Source organism: Herpailurus yagouaroundi, unplaced genomic scaffold (genome assembly GCF_014898765.1).
Source record: "Herpailurus yagouaroundi ecotype Mexico unplaced genomic scaffold, PumYag 203, whole genome shotgun sequence".
Taxonomy (NCBI): Eukaryota; Metazoa; Chordata; class Mammalia; order Carnivora; family Felidae; genus Herpailurus; species Herpailurus yagouaroundi.
The window spans coordinates 11,264,012-11,286,817 of record NW_024412434.1 but is presented as its reverse complement, the minus strand read 5'-3'; the positions used below and the strand labels follow the sequence as shown (position 1 = coordinate 11,286,817).

Genomic DNA, 22,806 nt, shown 5'->3' with positions numbered 1-22,806 from the left:
TTATAAGCAGATAAACCCTGAGCCAAATTTTGAAGGAAGTGTGGGAATTACATAAACGACAAGCCATGAGAAAGGCATTTGAGGCAAAATGAACAAGATCAGACATGAAAACACTTCAGACTTCCCATATATTCAAGGGACAACGGATCAGCCATTTGGCTTGAGTAAATGCCCCATCTGGCTCTTGGTGGACAGTAAGAAGACACATGGAAGAAGCAGATGTGCTTTAAGTCCTGCCACGGTGATTCAGCGTTAAATGAACTTCAAGTTTTCCTCAAAAACACATTTTTTATATGTGATATATGGTGATTGTCAGAATTAAATAAGGTACATAATAAATGTTAAGGTACTTAATAAGGGTTCAGTGTTCACTCTTAAAACCCTAAAAAAATATCTAAAATCTACTTTATCTCCCTGTATGTTTTCAGGAAAACAGACATTACAGCCTAGCACTTACAAAAGGCATATTAAGATTAAACAGGCTGGGGCACCTGGGTGACTCAGTCGGTTGAGCGTCCGACTTCGGCTCAGGTCATGATCTCGCCATCTGTGAGTTCGAGCCCCACGTCAGGCTCTGTGCTGACAGCTCGGAGCCTGGAGCCTGCTTCGGATTCTGTGTCTCCCTCTCTCTCTCCCCCTCCCCACTCATGCTTTTGCTCTCTCTCTCTCTCTGTCAAAAATAAACATTAAAAAAAATTTTTTAATAAAAAATTTAAAAAGATTAAATAAAAGGCTAGTCAATGCCCATAGTATAAACACCTAAAGGGCAATAGGAATAAAAAATATTGAAAGACTATGACACTCAAAACTGGAGACAAAAAAATAAATATTGCATGCTAGAAGTCAAAGCGCTACTAATTAACTTTTCTGATTTATGTATTTTTAGGCAAAAACAAGTATAAACTATACAGCTCTTGGGGCACCTGGGTGGCTCAGTCAGCTAAGCATCTGACTCTTGGTTTAGGCTCAGGTCATGATCTCACAGTTCCCTGAGTTCAAGCCCCTCATGGGGCTCCACATGGACAGCACAGAGCCTGCTTGGGATTCTCCCTCTCCCTCTCCCTCTCTCTCTGCCTCTTCCTGCTTATGCTTGCATGCTCACTCTCTCTCAAAATAAATACATAAACTTTAAAAAATAAACTGTCACAGCTCTTTAACAACCATATCACCTTTTGCAAAGGCTTAACTACTCTTTTACTTCCAGCTATTGGAGATCTATTCTGATGGTCTGCATTTTTGCTCTCTTCCAACTAGAGGTTTGAGACCATCCTGGCCAACAAAATCTTCTAGAAATATACACAGTTAATCTAACAGAAACAAATTCACTTTTTCCTGACCTTGCCTGTTCATATTATCTGCAGAAAAGCAAAACCATCACCATAAAACCTCCAGGAGTTTACAGGTTATAAAACAGTAGAAGAAGGAGATTAGCAGAAACAAAGATTAAATAAAGATGTCTATAGAACCAGAACACATTAAAATATTTCAAAGAAGAAGTGTTATCTGATTTAACTATTTAAAGAGGAAAGCTTAAAAAATACTATCACCAACATTACTCTTTCTTGGGGGTCCAATGGCTAATTTGCTTGTGAGAATCAACAGATTATACAGGTTGACTTTGTAAACAGCTACTCACAGCTACCTAGACCCTAGCTTTTAAAAAAAATCAGATACAAAAACACTAATCCAAAGGGATACACGCACCCCTATGTTTATAGCAGCATTATTTACAATAGCTAAATTATGGAAGCTGCCCAAGAGTTCATCAATAGATGAATGGATAAAGAAAATGTGGTGTACACACACACACACACACACACACACACACACACACACAGTGGACTATTATTCAGCCATAAACAAGAATGAAATCTTGCCATTTGCAACATGAATACAGCTGGAGAGTATAATGCTAAGCAAAATAAGTCAGTCAGAGAAAGACAAATACCCTATGATTTCACTCAGATGTGGAATTTAAGAAACAAAACAAACACGCATAGGGGGAACAAAAGAGGAAAACCAAGAAACAGACTCTTAACTGTAGGGAACAAACTGATGGTTACCAGAGGGGAGGTGGGTGGGGGGATGGGTGAAATAGATGATGGGGATTAAAGAGTGCACTTATCAGGACGAGTACTGAGTACTGTCAAAAGAAGAAGAAGAACAATAGCAACAAAGCTGGAAGATTCACACTCCCCAATTTCAAAACTTATTATAAAACTACAACAGTGGTCCTGGCACACTGTAGTATAGGCTAGACATATAGACCAATGGAATAGAGAGGCCAGAAATAAATCCGCACATATACGGGCAATTCGTTTTCAATATAGGTGCCGGAACCATTCAATGGGGAGAGGATAGTTTTTCAAACAAACAGTGCTGGGAAAACTGGATATCCACAAGAATGAAGTTGTACCTTTACCTTATACCATATAGAAAAACTGGCCTAAAGTGGATCAAAAATCTAAATTTAAGAGCTAAAACTATAAAGGTCTTACAAGATAACATGCAAATTCTCCATGACCTTGGATTTGACAACAGTCTCTTCATTATGATGCCAAAAGCATAGGCGGCAAAAGGGAAACATAAATTAGGCTTCATAAAAATTAAAAATCGGATACATTAAATGACACTGTATGGAAAGTAAAAAGAAAACACACAAAACGGGAGAAAATATTTGTAAATCATATATCTGATAATGGATTAATATCCAGAATATAAAGAATTCCTACAAGTTAACAACAAAAACCACACCCAATTTAAAAATGGGCAAAGACCTAGAACAGACATTTTTCAAAGATGATAAACAACCAAGAAGCACATGAAAAGATGCTCATCGGTAGTCATTATGGACATGCAAATCAAAACCACAATGAGATTTCGCTTCATCCATATGCTGGTTGGCTACGATTTTTAAAAAAGTAGTATTTTAAATGTAAGATAACAAGTACTGGTGAGGATGTGGAGAGACTGCAAGGCTCATACACTGCTGGTAGGAATGTAAAATGGTCAGCCACTGTGGAAAACAGTTCAACAGCTCCCCAAAATGTTAAACACAGGATTACTATATGACCCAGCAATTCCATGTCTGAGTATATAATCAAAAGAATTAAAAACAGGGGTACAAACAGAAACTTGTACACCAATATTTACAGCAGCATTATTACTATATATAGTCAAGGCAAAAACAGCCCAAATGTACATATCAACAGAGGAATGGATAAGAAAATACACTATGTACATACAGAAGAGTATCATTCAGCCATAAAAAGGAATGAAGTTCTGATGCATTCTACAACATAGGTGAACCTTAAAAACTTTATGCTAAGTGAAATAGTCCAGGCACAACAGGACAAATAATGTATGATTCCACTTATATGAGCTATCTAGGACAGGAAAATTCATATTAAACAGAATAGAGTAGGTGCCCCTCCTCGGTGACTCAGTCGGTTAACTGCCTGACTCTTGATATCAGCTCAGGTCATGATCTCACGGTTCATGGGTTCGAGCCCTGTGTTGGGCTCTGCGCTGACAGCGTGGAGCCTGCTTGCAATCCTCTCTCTCCCTCTCTCTCTGCCCCTCCCCTGCTTGTGCTCTCTGTCTCACAATAAATAAATAAACTTTAAAAAAATAGAATAGAGGCTACCAGGGGTTAGGGGAATGGGGAGTTATAGCTCAATGGGTACAAAGTTTCTGTGCAGGATTATGAAAATGTTCTAGAAACAGTGATCATTACACAACACAGTGAATTGTATTTGATGCACTTAACTGTACATGTAAAAATGGTACACATTTCATGTTATGTGTGTTTCACCACAATAAAAAAAGTTAATCAAAAACTTCTGAACCAAGAAAAAAATATGAACTATAATTAATTACTGATCATAACTAAGGGAAACATTACAACATAGGCTCTTACCTACATAAGAATCTAGTACTACAGTAATTAAGTACAATACTGTCATAAGCAAACAAATCAACTACCTTTTTTTTTTTTTTTTTTTTTTTTACAAACTGAATTCAGAGAAGTTTACTTATTTATGTTGGCTTCCAAAACAAATCAAAGGCTGAGATAAAATTAAATTGCCTAATAGTTGTATGCCAGTCTCCTTAAACCCAAGACATATCAACATTTTGCAACTTAAAATCTACAGAACATGTAGTTTTTCAATAATTTTTCATATTCAACTATCTTTAAGTTTTCAATGTTAGCTACAACTAAGAAAAAAAATAAAAATTAAAAAATTTTCTCTATCAAAAAACAAAACTTAAGAATTTTTCCGAACTACCTAGGAGGATAAGAGAAGTCCAATGATATGATGTAATGATATGATGTTAGGGCTATAAATTAAAGGTTTAAGAGGTCAACTTTCTGAAAGGTACAGCAACTCTCTCTCCCTGACCATTCTCAAAAAAAAAAAAAAAAAAAAAAAAAAGCTTTGGAATTAGATCTTAGAAATCACAGAAGCTAAAAGTATTTTGATTTCCTTCTTTTTAAAAAATATAGTTGGAGGATTTGAGAGTGAGGAAAGACAACTTCTCATTAACTTCTCATTAACTTCTCATTATATTTAATTCTTTTCCTTGTTTTGCATTTTTTAAAAAATATGGACTACTTCACCAATGTGTGTGTCATCTTTGTGCAAGTGACATCCTAATCTCCATATTGTTCCGGTTTTAGAACAATGTGTGCGGCTCACGTGAGCAGTGTCTTGTATTCTTAATTGCATTTTTCATATATTTTCATTGAGGCATAAATATTTACACATTTAAACATTTCCAATGTTTAACTCTTAGTTAAAGCTCTTAAGTGTATATGAACCGTTACAGATACATGCATCTAATTCCCCCCAACCTCAAGAGACAGAACATTTCCATCACCCCCAGGAAGTTTGCCGTGTGTCCCAGTCATTCTGGAAATCATCCCCTTTACCCACAGAGGCAATGTGCATCCATCGTGCTATTCATTATATTGATATTCATCCATATTGCTGCATGCACATGCAGCCTGCTGCTTTTTATTGCCAAAAAGGATTCCACAGTAGGAATACGTGAAAACCTATTTATTTTCCTATTAATAGACATTGAGTTGTTTCTAGTTTGAAGCTATCTTGAATAAAGCTGTTATGAACATTCCTGAACAAGCCTTTTGTGTGAACGTGTGTTTTATTTCCCTTGGGGGTAATTACATAGGAATGAAAATGCTAGATCATAAAGTAGGTATATGTTGAACTTGATAAGAAAATGACAAAGGTTTTTAAAAATATGGTGGCATTTTACACTCTGATCAGCAGTGTAGCAGAGGTCACAGTGCTCTACATCCTAACTAAAATCTGGTGTTGTCAAACTGCTTTCCTTTTACATAAATTCTGATGAAGTTTAATTTATATACAGGAAAGTGCACCCCTATAAAATGCACAGTTCAGTGAATTCTGACCACTATAGATACCCATATAACCACAACCACCATACAATCAAGAACATTTTCATCACCCCAACTCCCTTCATGCTCCTTTGCAATCAAAGCCCTCCCAGCTCCAGGCAACCCGTGACCTGCGCTCTGTCACTAAGGCTTAGTTTACTCAGTTCTAGAATCAGACGTAATGCACTCTTCCAAGTCTGGCTTCTTTTTTCTCAACATTTTGAGATTCATTTGTGTTGTTGAGTATATCAATACTTCTTTTTAAATTTCTGAGCAGCATTCCATTATGTGGATATACCATTATTTATTGATGGATTTGGGGTTGCTTCAAATTTGGGAATACTATGAATAAAACTGTTATGAAATTAATGTACAAGTCTTTTTGAGGACATTGGTTTTCATTTCCCTTGGGTAAGTACCTAGGAGTGGGCCACATGATAAATGTATGCCAAAATATTTTCCTAAATGGCTGTGTCATTTTGCATCCCTCTCAGCAATGTTTAAGAGTATGGCTGCCCCACCTACCCAACAACCCTTGGTACTTTTATTCTTCTTACGTTTAGCTTTCTAGTAAGAGTACAGTGGTGGCTCATTGTAGTTTTAATTTGCATTTTTCCCCCCTAATGGTTGACACCACTGAACATCTTCTCATGTGCTGAAATACGGTTCCTATATCTTCTTTTATGTAGTTCAACTTTTCCCCATTTTAAAAATTGGGTTGTCTGGAAGCAGGTCTTTGATCAGATATATGTTTTACAAATATATTTTCTCCCCACCTGTGGCTTTGCTTTTCATTCTCTTAATGGTGCTTTACAAAGAGCAAAAGGTTTTAATTTTGATGAAATCCAATTTATCAGTTTGTTTTCTTTTCTGGTTAGTGCTTCTTGTGTCCTGTCTCAGAACTCTTTGTCTAACCCCCAAAGTCATACATATTTTGTTCTTTGCTAGAAGTTTTATTGTCTTAGCTTTTACATGTATGTCAGTGATCTATTTAGGGTTGATTTTTCTGTGGCACGTAAGGTAAAGGTTCATGTTTGTCCATATGGATATCTACTTGTTCCAGCACCACCTGAATAACCTCACTGAATTCAAATGATCAAATACACACACAAGGGTCTCCCAACTCTCCACTGCCTTCCACTGCTATACAGATCTATCATTATGCCAATTCTATACTGTCTCTATTTTTGTAGCTTTCAACATTATAAAACAGTATTATAAATAAGTAATATAAAACTACTCTTTTTCAAAACAGTTTTGGCTACTCTGTGTCCTTGGCATTTTCAAATAAATTTTAGAATTAACTTGTTTATAAAAAAATTTTTTTTGTTAAGCCTTGCTAGAACTTTAACTGGGATTGAACTGGTTTTATATAGCAATTTGTGGCTAAGTCATATCTTAATATTGAGTCTTCCAATCCATAACATAGGGTATCTCTCCATATTTAGGTTGTCTTTAAGATATTAAAATAAGGCTATGTTTTTATTTCATTTTCCAATTGTTCAATGTATAGAAATACACTGATTTCTGCACAGTAGCATTGTATCCTTGTGTCTTGTGACCTTGCAAAATCTACTTACTAGTTCTAGAAAGTATTTTTGGTAGATTCCTTACAAAGTTCTATGTGCACAATCATGTTGTCTGCAAATAAAGAGTTTTACTTCTTCCTTCCCTTTTTCCTTCCTTCATTTCCTTTTCATGATTTGTTACACTAAGTAGGGACTCCAGTACATTGCTGAATAGATGTACTGAGGGCAGACATCCTCACCCTGTTCCTAACCTTGCTAGCAAAGTATTCAAGATTTCTCCACGTATGATAGCTGGAGCTTTTTTCATAAAACTCCCTTATCAAATTGGGTAAATTTCCTTATATTCCAGTTTTCTGAGAGATTTTATGAGGAATGAGTGTTAAATTTTGTCAAATGCTTTTTCTGCATCTACTGAGAGGATGACCGTATGAGTTTTCTCCTTAATTGTATTATGTTAAATTGTTAAATTTGTTCATTACTAATATGTTAAAATGACAAGCTTTCATTTCTGGGATAACTCCCACTTTATCATGACATTATTATCCTTTGCATATACTGACAGATTTGACTTGCTAACATTTCGTTAAGAATTCTATCTACAGCCATAATGGTTCTTGGTCTGAACATTCCTTATAACTTTCTTGTCTAGTTATTACCAGGCTGATGCTGGGTCTCATAAAAAGGAGAGGGTGAGTGTTCTTCCACTTCGTATTTTGAGTTTGTATAGTATTGGTAGGGATTTCTTTCTTAAACACGTGATAGACTCTATCCGTGCAGCCATCAGGATCTGCAGTCTTCTTTGTGGGGAGGTTTTTCATTACAAATTCTATTTCTTTAACATTTATGACACTAGTTAGATTTTTTTTTTATTTCTCCTGTGCCAGTTTTGGTAATTTGTATCTCCCAAGGTGTGATACTATGATTTATAATACGAAATACATATTTGGTCTTCATCCCCATTCCTGGCACAGAGTTCCTAAAACCCTTGGAATTTCCTAAGTGGGGAAAGCAACAATGGTGTCTTTTGTTGTGTTAATGAGGTGACTTTTGGACTGCACCTAAGAATAGGGGCTGGTTGCCAAGAGAACCAACCCTGTGATTAGACTTGGAAGTTTCAGTCCCAACCCTCTGACCTCAGGGAAAGAGAGAGGGCTGGAGTTCGAATCATTCCCCAATGGCGAATCATTGAATCAATTTTGCATATGTAATGGAGCCTCACTATAAACCCAAAAGGATGGGGTTCAAAAGCTTCCAGGTTGGTGAGCATGTGAGGATTTGGGGAAAGTGGTGCACCTAGAGAGAACATGGAAGCTCTATACCCACACCCTTGCCCCACACCTTGCCCTAGGCATCTCCCCCATCTGCCTGTGCCTGAATTGTATTCTTTTAAAATAAACCAGTGATCTAGTCAGCAATATGGTTTTCTGAGTTCTGTGAGTCACTCTACCAAAGTAATCAAACCCAAGGAGGGGGTTGTAGGAACCTCTGATCTACAGCCAACGACAGCTGGTGGGTCAGGCAACAACCTGGCAGCTGAAGGGAGGGGGCTGCCTTCCAGGAATGAGCCCTTAATCTGTGGGATCTGATGATCTGATGCTAGGAGGTTATCTCCAGGTACACAGTGTCAGAACTGAGTAGAACTGTAGGAAACCTAGTTGGTGTTGGAGAACTGCCTGGGGTGGGAACCCACACCCCCCACAAACGCAAACAAGTCTGAACAGGTACCAGAATTCTTACACAGAATTTGCCCATTTCATCTAAACTGTCAAATTCACAGACATAAAGGTGTCCATAATATCCCCTTTTCATTTTTTTAAATGTCCGCAGGCTCTGAATGATGTCCCCTCTTTTATTCCTGATATCAGTATCTTCTGTTTTCCCTCTTAATCACACAAACTGATTTCTAAAGTTTGAAATCCTTTCCAGAGACTGACATAAAGTTGCTATCTGGTCCGCTGTCAATTCAAAGCCAACTAGAAAAGACATACTGTCAAAAATCTGCTAAACATTTCACCATAGCTTGGCAAAATCCAGTAGTATTCACTCTCTAAGCCATATGTTTTTGGTATCCTTATGCATCCTGAAGACATACGAAAATTTCAGAGCCTTAAGTATCGGCCTTTTTTCCTAGAGATCCCGCTTGATCCAAGCATAGTGTTTCAGCAACTAGTTCAAGGTAAGAGTTAGATAAAAGATTATGATGATCAAATTAAAGGCAGCCGAGAGTGGTGACAGAAGCTAAGGATTAAACAGGGAAAAACGATTCCTCTTCCAAGTTCCTCTGAACTGAAGAGAATTTGCATTATCTCTTATCTAGAGCAGATGCAGTTCTAGTAACCATAAACTATGAATATGAAATGAGGTTTTGTCAATATCTTCAGCGAGGGATTCTATTTGATTCATACCACCCCGAGGGAGATTCCAATGACACCTAGTCTCTCCCACTAAGTCTATAGTGTATAATGTAACCCTTGTCAAAGGGTACAAGATTTCAGTTATGCAAGGTTCTGGAATTCTACTATACAGCACAGTGCTTATAACTAACAATACTGCACTGGACACTTAAAATTTGCTAAGAGGATGGATTTTTTTTTTCTTTTTTGAGAGAGAGAGAGAGAGAGAGAGAGAGAGAGGAACCAGGGGAAGGGCAGAGAGAGGGGGAGACACGGAATCCGAAGCAGCCTCCGGGCTCTGAGCTATCAGCACAGAGCCCAATGCTGGGCTCAAACTCACAAACTGTGAGATCAATGACCTGAGCCGAAGTTGGACACTTAACCCAGGTGCCCCAGTAGATCTTAATTTAACGGGTTTTACCACAAAAATAACAATAATAATAATAGTACAAATAGCAGTAGCAATAATACAGAGGCAAGAGGAAACTTTGGGAGGTGATGATTATGTTTATAGCCTTAATGGAGGGAATAATTTCATGGTATATATTTATCCCCAAACTCACTGAGCTGTACACATTAAATATGTACAGCTTTTTACATATCAATCATACTTCAATAAAGGGATTAAAAACACCAAGGCATTGATTGGGGTACCTAGGTGGCTCAGTTGGTTAAGTGTCCAACTTGATTTCAGCTAAGGTCATGATCTCATGGTTTGTGGGTTTGAGCCCAGCATCGAACTCCATGCTGGCAGTGCAGAGCCTGCTTGGGACTCTCTACCTCCTGCTCTCTCTGCCCCTTCCCTGCTTGTGCTCTCTCTCAAAATATAAATAAATAAACTTAAAAAAAATTTTAAAGGCCAAGGTATCTAAAATATTCAGAACCCTAAAATATTTGGGCATCTAACAACTACTGTAACAGCAGGACCTTTGAAGAAGCAAGCCATGGACCTCTGTTTAAACAGCTTTGCATCAAAGGCAACTAGTGAAGTTTGGATTTCCTATTAACTCTCAGAAACAGTCTTTACCTAGGAAAAGAAAGCAAAGGAAGTCCATTCACCACTGCTATTCCTTCTTCTATTGATGTATTCATACCTGCTTTTTAGTATTTCTTGGCAAACAGAGATTCAACCATGGGGTCTAAGATAAACATCACTTCCTAGAAGAAAAGAAATACATCGCATATTTGCCATGACATTCAAGGACATCAGTTTTCTCAAAGGCTTCTCTTAATCCTGTGAATTCAAATCATTCTCTTTTGAGATGCCTATCAACCGCAGTTATGCCTTCTCCATTTCTCTACTGGTCTCACTCTGTCAGATCCTCCCAGTCGGTCGGTGGCTTTGCTCCTTCTCCAACATTACTTTCAATGACTTCAAGAAATCCTGCTTCTTTTGCAGAATTAGCAATTGGACTCTATAATTAGCTTACATTGTATTTGCATTGTGATAACACAATGTGGATAAGTAGTGCATCTCACAGTCCATGAGATTGAAAGACAAAATGGATTCAATGGACAGACAGAACAGGGGCTAGTGTTAAAAGAGGAAGGGTATGTAGAGGGAATTATTCTGTTAATAATTATTACTTACGTTAGAATGCTTTCTGAAACCCTTCAGGATGTATACTCAGATAAAGAGTACCATATATATACATGAATGATATATATGAAAGAACACATATATAGAGATAATGTGTATATATATGTTTTCTGCCGTTGTAACTTTTCCTAGTCTTGACACAAAGTTAATATGAACAAATGATTATAAGATGCACAGAAGAAATTATGCTACCAGTTACTTGCTCAAAGAAAATATACCCTTCTGTCAATGACATGAAACAAATTACTTTTCTAATACAGCTAAAAGGTAACAATAGCTTCAATATGACCACAGAATTCTATCAGTTTTAAAATGGTAACTTCTGATTAAAATACAACATACAAAAAAGTGGGACTATCTCACTGTTGAATTTTAAAGTGCTCTTTTGACTTAAAGTTTGTTTGATATGAAACGAATATTACTTTGGTATACCAATGACCTGTAGAAATATATTCGATTACAAATAGAAGAAAAAAATTGTAACGTTAATCCCGAAGTGTTCGCTGGCGTAGTCATTTAAATTCTGTCTCCATATTTCTGCCTGTTTTCTTTATACTGATTTCAATTTGGTCAGAAAGATTCCAAAATCAGGGTACCATAAGAATTCAGACTTTGGAAGGAGCTATGAATGTCATTTAGACCTGTTGTTCTCAAACTTGGAAGGTCACCAGGGAATCTTTTTTAAAGTTAAGGCTTTTCAGTCTCACTTCCAGGGATTCTAATTCATTAGCTTAATGGTGGGAACAAAAATCTGTAGTTTCATAAGTTATGCAAGTGATTATAACGATCACCCAGATTGGTCTGACTTAAATTCCTACCAAAGCAGGAATTCTGTCTGTTATTCCCCAAGTGAAGGTCATTCTATTTGCAAAGAACACATTCAATTTCAGTTACCTTCTATTAAAAAAAAAAAAATTCTTCTGAATACTGAGCTCAATCAATTGGCTCATCTATCTATCCACTGACCTTAGTTCTGCCCTTCACAGCATACAAAATAAATCTTATCTCTTTTCCATATTACAATCCTTGAAAATAACTTGGTACAGTGCTTTGTAATTTTCTTTTCCTGCACTTACAAAATTGGTAAGATCCACGTATGTGTGTGTGTCTAGGTATATGTCTGTCTGTCTGTCTATCTATCTATCTAGAGAGACACACACACATCCATCTACAGAGACACATAAACACAGAAGGGGTGCCAACCCACACACACTTCAAAATCTGTGTGTAACTTTCGACTCCCCAGAACTCAGCCACTAATAGCCTCCTATTGACTGGAAGCCTTACTGATGACAGAAACAGTCAGCTAACACATATTTTGTATATGATATGTATTATATACTGTATTCTTATAATAAAGTAAGCTAGAGAAAAATGTTATTAACAAAATCATAAGGAAGAGAAAATACATTTACAGCACTGTCTTCTCTTTGTCAAAAAATGTCCACATTTTAGACCCACACAGTTCAAATGTCCATTGTTCAAGGGTCAATTGTATATATCTTCCCTATGGGGAGAGAAGGGTGTCAGTAATATATTATTAAATGGAAAAAAAAAATAAATTGAAAACATTTCCTAAAAGCATTAAAATAAAGAAATGATTTCAACTAGGGGCCCAGAGCATTTCTTTCCCCTCACATTCACTCGGTAGGTAACATGTTTCCAGAAGCCAATATGCAGAACCCAGAGGAGAAAGTAGGTCTCCTTGACCAAGCTAACACAAATTCTTTTAAATACAGAACCTTTATTAGCCAAATGCTGGGGATTACAGATGTCTAGATATCTTGAGGTTAAAACAAAAAAATGATGCCTATTAATCCCCAAGATCATAACAGCTAAGACATATCCAGAAGAAATGTAATCATCAGTCCAGCTTTCCATCTATCGATATTCAAGGATACTCTCCGCATTGTAAGAAAAAGGAAAAACAAAATGTTCCTAAGAATGTAAGTTCTGTCAAGTTGTATTAAAGATTAAGGCAGTGAACAAGAGTGTAAGTCAAGAGACTGTGTCCTCACTAGGTTGTAAGAAGGAAAAAGAAGTTGCAGGATCAGGAGCAGGTCGCGTATGTAGCACTACTCATAATTGTGCCAGATGTGGATCTAGAACAGGGATACACATACAAGAGGGAAAGGCAATAAAAAAAACCAATTCTGAATCAAAAACACACCCAATATCAAATAGAAGACTCAACAGCAGCTGGTGCGACTAAGGAAAAGTAAATACGCTCTTTAACTTGCCATCTTTTGGTAGTAATAGCTAGCTCTGGGCTGCCTAAAAAATTTCCCCAAAACAGATGAATATTCAGAAATATCAAATTTGGGCTCTAGATCTATTCTCTTATTCACAAATCTACACAGCAGGATTTCTTGCATAGTAATAGATAACCGAAAAAAAAAGAGGACTTACAAAAAACAATTTCCATCAGATTTAGTTTCTTTATCCTAAGTGCGAGGTGACCAGTTGTCTTTCAGATAATTTTAGAAGTACAAAAGGCCATCTTCCATATTTTTTTATGAAGTAAACTACTTGCACAATACTCGTTTTTTTTTTAAGAATAAGACAATTCCAACTAAAAAACTATTTTGGTGGAAACAATCCAGAATTAAGCTTTTAAATGGAGATGTCCTCCTCCTCCAGACCAATAGAACTTACAGAAGGCTCATAAGATTTAACATATTTAATTCTTTCTGGTCAATTGAAATTAGATAAATAATAGGACAATCTTTAAGCCCACTAACCTTTCGTTTTACTAATCTAATCACATCAACCAGAAAGAAAAACAAGTGCCTACCATATGGTCTTTCTGTAATAGAAGATAGCTGCATTCAATAACAGCATCTGTGCATCTTCAGCGACACTAGCATTGCTCATACTTAAATCACCATGTTGTTAAATATAATAAGATGACAGGTCCCTTCACAGAGCAAAGAACAAAAGAAACTGAATTATCACTTTCATGCTAGATTATCCGACCTGGTAAAAAGTACAGAAATGAAGAAAGGATCAGAGATTATGTAATCAAGGAATAAGGACTTCATAAAATGTTTAGCTTGGAAGAAACGAATGCTAAGGAACACGAACAATGTGTGGAGAAATCTTCTTTTGGCCGGGGTACTCATTTGTTGATGGCCTGTATCTAGTTATGTGTCCCACTCAATACAGCCAAATCCGGACTCCTGCGGAAATGTCCCTCCATACTTGCTGTTGGCTACTGCTGCCATTCTTAATTCTGACAAGCTTTACCTTTAATCCCAACCTGCAGCACAAAGCTTTTGACACACAATGATATTCTGACATCTAGACTCAGGTATACAAAGGAACACATGTTTAAATAACAGTGTTAGATTACATGGTACTACAACTAGCCTAGAGTAAATCCTAGGCCTCCACTGGAAAAAAACACATGCTTTAAAAAAAAAAAATTTTTTTTAAGTACTGTTTTGAGTAGTGTGAATCCTTTTCAAAAAGTATTTAAGTATTACTTTAAGCAGTGTAGGCTTCCTAGAAACCAAATTTTCACAAGACTAGTAACGTATTGCTTATTTTTTAAAATCTGTAAATGGTGTCTTCTTATTGCAGTTTTAGAATCAGGCAACAAAGAGAAAATACAAAAATAATATCACTCCAAATTCTCATCGTCTAGAACTAACAAGTGCTAACATTTTGTCATAGTCAATGTTGTGAACAATTTTAACTTACAATGAAAAGTCTATGATAGGAACAATATTTAATAAAGAGCATTACTACATTGGCCATTCATTTTAAGAAGAAAAAGATCACCAATACAGACATATTATCTTTTTATAGTTTCCCCAGCAGCCTGATTCCCCATCCACCAGTCTATTAATTACCATTATCTCACCTCCTAGTGCAAATCATTTCATTCATTTCTGCTGCACACTGTCTGGGTTACTGTTACTTGGATACCAGCTTCCCAAAGGGAAGAAAGATGCAAAGAAAAAAGGCACCAAAAATGTGAACAGCAGTTGGTCCTAATGGAAACGGAGGTCTCAGAGACAAAACACCCTACACACTTCTGTCTCATCTAAATTAAGCATTCACATGTTATGTACCCATAGATAAACTCAATAACACTTTGGAATTTTTCTTAAGTCTTGATTCACTCGTTCATTTGCTCATTGGAAAAAAAAAATGTCTGTGGGCCTATAATGTGCAAGGCATCATTCTAGGCACAGAAAATACAACGTGAACGAAACAAACTGCACTGAACACATTCTAGATGTATGATCTGTCCAAATAAATAAGCAAAATCAGATGGATAAGCTATGTCAGAGGGAGATGAAGCGACAGGGGAGCAAAATACAACAAGGAAGGAGGGATGGTCGTGTCATAGAACAGGGGAGAGGCCTTCACTAAACCTAACTAACGGTCAGCAAAGGCGACACTCAGGTGACCTCAAGGCAAAACCTGAAGGAGACAAGGAAACGAGCCGTGCAGAGGCCTGAGCGGGGAGAGTGTTCCACGTGGAGGGCACGGCTAGTGGGAAGGCTCTGGGGAATGCCATGCCCAGTGTGTATATACAAGAGTCCAGAAGGGCTAGTACAGAGGGAGGACAGTGAAAGTAGCAGGAGGTGAGATCAGGGAGGTGGGAGGGCAGACTGGGACTATGTGTGGAAGAACTTCGGCTTTTAACCCTGAGGGAAATGAGAGGCCATCAGAGGAATGGGAACAGAAGAGTGACCCTCTGATGTACAGAGAGACGGTACCATCCGCTCTGGTCTGGTTACCGTGTGGAGAACAGACTCCAAGCTGGCAAGCACTGAAGCTGAGAGACAGTCAACCCGATTTGCAAGGTATGCATGAGGGAGATCAAAGATGACTCCAAGAAGCCTGACCTGGATGGTGGGAGTGCCAGTGCTTGAGAGGAGGAGAAAACTGGGAAGGTGGGCAGGAGTGGTTTTCGACATGCCTCTTTACTATCTATCCAAGAAGAGACAGAGTGGCCAGGTGAATGCAGGAATCTGAATTCAAACAGGGGTGGAGACACACACACACACACACACACACACTCATAGGTGTATATATGAATTATCAGTATATACTTGATACTTAAAACCAAAGTGCTAACCATCACACCATGGAACCCCACTTGATATTTAAAATCATAAAACAGGGGCACCTGGGTGATTCAATCTGTTAAACGTCTGACTCTTGGTTTCAGCTCAGGTCATGATCTCATGGTTTCACGGTTTGAGTCTGATGCTTGGGATTCTCTCTCCCTCTCTCTATGCCCCTCCCCCACTCGCGCTGTCTCTCTCTCTCTCTCTCAAAATCAATAAATAAACTTAAAAAAAAACACTTTTAATAATAAGTAAAACCATAAAACTGAGCACAGAGAGAAGAAAAGAGGGCCAAACTGAGCCCTGCTGTATATGAAGATTTAGCAGGCCAGAAAGTTGAGGAAACTTCAGGGACTGAGAAGGAGGGATCAGTGAGGCAGGTAGATCATCAAGACAGTACAATACACTGGAATCTAAGTGAACTCTGAATAAAAATTAAAGCCTTTCCCATGTATTCATTCATTAATTCCACAATATTTATTAAGCACCTACTATGAGCCAGACACAGTAGAAACAAACATGGCACCTGCTCCTATGGGGGTTGCAGTCCAGGGGGGAATAGAGATAAACACGTAAGGACTATTCCTGAGAAAGTACAGGGTTTTGGGGGGATATCGCACTGGGGGCCACTAATCCAGCCTGGGAGGATCAGGAAAGGCTTTCCTGATGAAGTGAAATTGAAGAAAAGACCAGAATGATGAGTCAAAATCAGGCATGGAGGGGTGGCAGGTGGAGGAGGGGGAGCTGGAGGAAAGGGTGAAAGAAAACAGCATTTGTGAGAGCCCAAAGCGGAGAGACTTGTGTTGCCCCAGCGGACCTGACAGCAGTTCAGTACTGAAGTGTAGGAAGAGGTGACATATGACAGGAGAAGGGGAGGACAGGTGCCTTTCTTCCAAAGGCAGTGGGAGGCCAGAAAACTGTTTTCTACAGGGGAACGTTGAGGAGGAGCACTCTGACGACTGCACGGGCAGAGCGTTGGCTGATGACAAGGCTGGGCAACCGGGAGAGGAGTTCAGAAGTGAGAAGCCGCTGACCTGAACTCGGGTAGTGGCGGTGGGATTTGGAATGCAGACTCCACAGGACTTTGGATAGGAGCAATGGGGAGAGAGAAGGGTCAAGGGTGCTAACCCGGTCTTTGATGGGGACAGATAAGGAGGTGGCGTTGCTACTCACAGAAAGAAGGAACTCAGCAAGAGGAGTCGAATTTGTTAAATTTGAAATGCCTTTGGGCATTTTTTCGGATTCAAAAAAAAAAAAACTGTTTGGTAAAGAGGCAAAAGGTTCCATAGGTCTAAAGATCAACTATGAGACCTGGGATTGAGCTGTAAGTTTAGAATCACCAGCATGCAGAATAAAGCCATGGGAGAGTGTAAAATGAAACCCAGGGAGAAAAGAGAGGAGTAGAGGAATGGCAAGAGCCTGGCTCTAGGTAAAGCCAACATGAAAGGGGCAGCAGAGGAAGAAGAAATGGAGGGAGGAAGGGACAGAGACAGAGAACAGGAGAGCACCCGAGAAGGAACGAGGGGGTCTGGGATTGAAGCAAAGTGCACAGGTATTCCAGAAAGAACAGCAAAAGGATGAACTCTCGTGAGTTCATACACAGGAAAATGCCTTCCTGTATCATTTACACCATTCCAAAATCAACCAACCATTGTCTTTCATCAGCTAGGGTACACTGCAGTCACAGGATAATCTCAGGCTGGATGAAGAAGCACGTCATAAAATGAAAGAAATTAATTAGCATTAGTAAATAAGCCTGTCTTGATAACAGGCAGTGAAAAGTGCTAAAAATTCTATCACTGGGTAACACGAGGGCCTACAGACAGAGTGAAATAAATATGAGAAATAGGAAAAATAACGTGCTCTAAAAAGCTGAGGAAAAAGTTTTTGCCTTTGGTTTAAAAAAAAAAAAAAAAAAAAAAAAAAAAAAACTCGCACAAAAAAGATGTAAAAAAAATTTTTTCGAATTGGTTAAAAAAAAAAAAAAAAAAAAAAAAGCAAGTTGGACCCTAAAGGATGAGCTCTATAGGGTATGAAAGGGGTGATCAGATCACCAAATCTAAACTAAGTGATTCTGTAAGCAAAGCTCCTCCAGGCTGGCTGTCAGAACACTTCACAGATGAGGCTGTACACACACACACACACACACACACACACACACACACACACACCCCAAAGCACACTTAGCCGGCTCAGAGTGCAGGAAACCATATTTTCAGATATCTAAAGTATTTAATTCTGTATGAAGAGAACTGTGCTATCCTTACCGCAGAATCCTTAAATACATTCTACGAAATTGTCACAATTCATTATTTGAAGAGGACTGTTATTTGTTTGGTTTTTAACCTTCCGATATATTCTTGGGGAGTGGTGCTTACATTTATTCATGTATCAACACAATTAGATTCTAATACAGAAGATGAACAAGAAGTTTCTGAATGTTTTCCAACAAAGCAATAGACCTTATCTATAAAAAGTGGAGTTAGCTAATTAGATAAATCCTGAATCAGAGATTTCTATTAATTCACTGCATCGATTTCTTCTGTCCTGCACAGTTAAGTTTCTTGGATGATTAACAGCATCGATATTAAGACATATATGCTCATCTCTTTTTAGGTTAAAACACATACCAATTTACTATTCAAACACACATTTAGGAACATAGCTATTGGTTTCTAAAATTTTTTAAAGAATGACAGTATTACTTCAGAATGTAATACTTCTAATAAAATTAAACACAAAATTAACTGCAGTGTCAAAGACTTAAATTATCTATCATCAACCCAAAGTATTCCAGTGGCAAGTCTCATTTTATTACTAATAAATACAAGATTTAACATGCTTCAGAAGTATCAATGAGAGCTAAATACACAACACCGAAACAGGCAATAATTACTCCTTACCCTCAGATTTTAAGATGCTGTCTGATAGCATATAGTCCCTTTATTTCTATTTCGCATAGAATGTAAGCTATATACCTATTCTTTAAAAACAATATTATAGCTTAACACCAAACTCAAGTTCTGTGTATAACCTTTAAATGAGCAAAATACAGGCAATGTAATGTTTTCTTGTTTCCCAAACTAGAAATAATGTGGCCATCCCAGCAGTAACATCCAAATGAAAACAAATTTCACAGTCCTTAAAAAAATACATAACTGTCAGTGTTAATATAAGCCAAGTTTGCAACTGGAAACATTGCTTTCTAGCCAAGGACAAGATGTGTCTATTAGAAATTCTTGGTTTCAGGACAACCCTTAACTGACCAAAAAAAAAAAAAAAAAGAAATCAAATAACATTAGTTCTTGCAAATATAATGCAAATAGCATGCTAATTAAAGTATTCACAAGACAATGACAAATAAGGCTTTGGGACCACAGCACATATTATTATGTAACTACAATACACATTAAGCAATCACCAAAGTTGTAGGGAGGCCTTCCAAAAGGAGTTATTATGGTTTACCATGATCAGAGGATTGTGGTGTTATACTTAATCACATTTTACCTGCAAGCAGGTGTTTACAGGTGTCAAAAAGTAAAACACTGGTTCTAACTGCAAACCTACAGTTCTAAAAAGTTGTACAGTAATGGCATACTGTGCCTACCTCCCTGTATTTTCTGCATAAACTTTCTAATCCAATATGAAGTCAGATACATGAAGCAAGTTGTTCTGCATGCTTTAAACACAAAAATTTAACCTGATTCATTTTTACTAAAATGCCAAAACTCACACACTCAGAACTAGAACCCGTGGCTGTAAAGTTAAAATTTAACACTTGCAAAGCACAAATGACAGAATGAGAGCAAAGGCTCTTTGGGGGATGTTACTGTTATCTATCCCATCTGTCAATAAAAATAGAGACGGCTCAAAAGTAAAGTTTAAAATTCAGCACATTTAGCAAGCAAATTACAGAAATCCCCAATAACCAAGTAAACACAATATAGTCATTACAGAACTCCAAACATGAAGAGAAAAAAAGAATACGAGAGGCAACGGGGTGCATGGGTGTAATAAATCAACGGATTTTCTGATTTCTGTCCTGCCTGCTCCAAAAAATTTCAGGAAGCCTGCCACAGAATCTTCTGAGCCCTCCCAGAGACGATGGGCTAAAGGCGATGCAAGCCACCTGACCCCCCGGGGCGGCTCACAGCACTTCTGAGCGGTGAAAGGCAGGCATAAATAAAAGGACAGCAAAGGCAGATTTTTCAGGGAGTTGGAGTTACAACTCTATAAATCTTTTTTTTTCCAAGGCTGTGCTTAAACTGTCCATGGGGAAAGACCTGTTTTTCTACCCGGAACAGAGGTCCACGCCAACGGCAAGCCAGAATACCCACCAAAGCCAAAGTGAGACTGAGGTCCCGTGGCAACAAGCGTCACCAGCTCCCCTCGCTCCACCTCTGAGGGCAAATCTTGGCTACGGACACTCGAAAATGCACAAAGGCACCCCGTAAGCAGCCCAGCTCCAAAACTGCTGCAGGACGGGGACTGAAGGAAAAGACACCCGTCCAAGTATTCCCGGCCACCTGCAAGGGCAGAATTTCCAAGTCTGAGGTGATGGGGCATGATGGGCATTTCAAAATGAGGAACCCCTTCTTGCAGAAGAATCGCTGGAAGTTCCTGGAAACAAAAATGGGCAAGGCTGCACCGCCCTAGGGTCGAGCGGGGGCGTTCCCACAAACCAGTCCAAAAGGGCCCAAAGCCTGTCAGCTGACCCCCCCCCCCCCCAGCCAGCAGGACACCCCTCGGCCAGTGGCCCAAGATGCTGCCTCTGCACTTACCTCACACGTGGGGGACCCACAGGCCTTGAGCTTGTCACCATCTCCCTCCGGTAGCCCAGTCCGACGTGTGGCCATCATTTCATTTCAAATGACAAAGAAGGGACCGACCCTTTGGAGTCCACATTGGGGGGAGGAACGCTACCACACACCAAAAAGGGAAGAATTCCACACCAGGCTCCCGGGAGATGCAGGGCTGGTGAAACAAGTAACGTGCCAGGGAATGAAATGTTTTGATGAAGCCCCTTCAAAACGCCCCGATGATTTATTTCTCCGGACTTCAACTGACTTCACCGTCTTCGTCCATTTCTCAAGACTTGAAAAACAAAGACGATGGGTCTTCTCGGCAGCTAACGAGGCCAACTGCAGACCGCGGTCCCCCTCCTCCTCGGCGTGACTCCCAGGCCAGGAGGAATCCGAGTGGGTCTCGAAGGCTGGAACGTCAGCTCCCCGAGAGATCTCTCCTGGAACAGGGAATGGTTACAAGGGCATGAACTTTCTCCAGACGCTGACCTTAGCCTTGCCACATGTCTACACCAGGTTCGCCTTTCCACCACTTGGAAAGATTATTCGGTCCACGCTGATGGACCTCATGCACGAAAGAGGAAATAATCCTCCTAGAGAAAATTGTCCTGATTTCCTATAAATCAGGAAAAAGAGAGAGAGAGAGAGAGGGAAGCCTCAGAACTGCACGGTGGTTGCGTCAAACACGCCTGGTTGGTGTGCAGCCTTCAAGAAAGAATTTCCCTTTTCTCCAAGTGCATTTTCATCAGTGTGTTTTCTGGGCACAAGAGAGAGTGTCTACGCTGTCCGGCATCACCCAGACACTTAGGCGTAGCGGAAGTTTTCTCCCCACGAGATGGAAATGGAATAATACTTTTCAAAACCCCTGCTCGCTCCTCTCCACCACCCCCAAAAAAATAAAAACAAAAAGCCAGCCTCGGAGGCCGGCACCGCTGGCTCGGCCGGCGTTTGCAGGCGAGCCGGGGGAGTCTGGGCGCCCGCACCCGGCGCCCCCGCGCCCCGAGGCTGCCCCGGAGGAGGCGGCTGTTTTGCTTGGCCCGAGGCGGGGCTGGGTGGGGAGGTGTGCACGGCCGCGGGTGGGACTCGGGAGCAGCTCCGTCTCAGGGACATTATTCCGGAGCGACAGAAACGAAGCCGCAGCCCGGGCAACTTTTATTTACTTGCTTCTCCCCAAACTACCATTCGACGCTATCTTTCCCTTTCCCTGGGGCCACCTAGGGAAGAGGAAAGAAAAAAAAAAAAAAAAAAAAGAGGAAAAAGAAAACCACCACCCACCTACCACGATTTCCTCCGCCCCTTCCAGAGGCGGGTCGGTGATCTCGATCTCCCGGGAAGGGCGGCCCAAATATGTACTTTTAAAAAGGTGTCGGGAGACCCGGGGGAAAGACAAAAAAACAAACAAGCAAACAAACAAAAAAAAAAACAAAAACAAAAAAAACGGAGGGCTTACCCTTCCCAGCCCGCCTGGCCCAGCTTGCGCGGCGCGGCGGCGAGCAGGAGCGGGGACGCGGGCCGGGCGCCGGGCCCGGCCGGGACGCGCTAGGCCGCAGGCTCGGTTAATATTCATGAGCGGACGCGAGGCGCCCCTCCTCCACGGCCGGCCGGCCGGACCCCGGCGCCCGCCGCCGGCCTTTGTGCCCTTCCCTCCTTCCTCCGGCCCTCCCTCGCTCCGCACACGCGGGCGCGGCCCCTCCGCCCCCGCCGGGCGCCCGCCGCGGACTCCCTCCGGCCCCGCGCCAGCGCCGGGCGGGGTGGCCTGAGGTGGCGGGAAGGGAGGGAGCCCGCGGCGAGCCGGGCTCTCCACACCCGCCCGCGGGCGCTGCGCCCTGTCGGCTACGGCGGAAAGTAAAACAGACACGCACCGGAGAAAGCGGGGCGAGAGGATCCGCTCGGGGCTGGCCGGCCCCAGGCAGCGCGCCCCGCACGCCCGGAGCGAGCCGGACGGCGCGGGAAGACGATCCGGCGCTGCCCGCCCG

At 40.3% G+C, this 22,806-nt stretch overlaps 2 protein-coding genes and 1 pseudogene across 2 annotated transcripts in view; all 3 read right to left on the bottom strand.

Moving 5' to 3' along the window:
* Nucleotides 1–21,258, bottom strand: part of ARHGAP21 (Rho GTPase activating protein 21) — a 135,109-nt gene extending 113,851 nt beyond the window's left edge. Inside the window, 1 exon segment of the mRNA XM_040451194.1 lies at nucleotides 20,810–21,258. Coding sequence (XP_040307128.1) covers nucleotides 20,810–20,887 — 78 coding nt within the window. The 5' untranslated portion in view covers nucleotides 20,888–21,258.
* LOC121014942 (uncharacterized) lies at nucleotides 4,602–4,701 on the bottom strand (annotated as a pseudogene).
* Nucleotides 20,933–22,806, bottom strand: part of LOC121014559 (translation initiation factor IF-2-like) — a 2,310-nt gene continuing 436 nt past the window's right edge. Inside the window, exons 2-3 of the mRNA XM_040450943.1 lie at nucleotides 22,281–22,795; nucleotides 20,933–21,270 (exon numbers count right to left, since the gene is read on the bottom strand). Coding sequence (XP_040306877.1) covers nucleotides 21,157–21,270; nucleotides 22,281–22,795 — 629 coding nt within the window. The 3' untranslated portion in view covers nucleotides 20,933–21,156. The remainder of the gene's footprint in view (nucleotides 21,271–22,280; nucleotides 22,796–22,806) is intronic.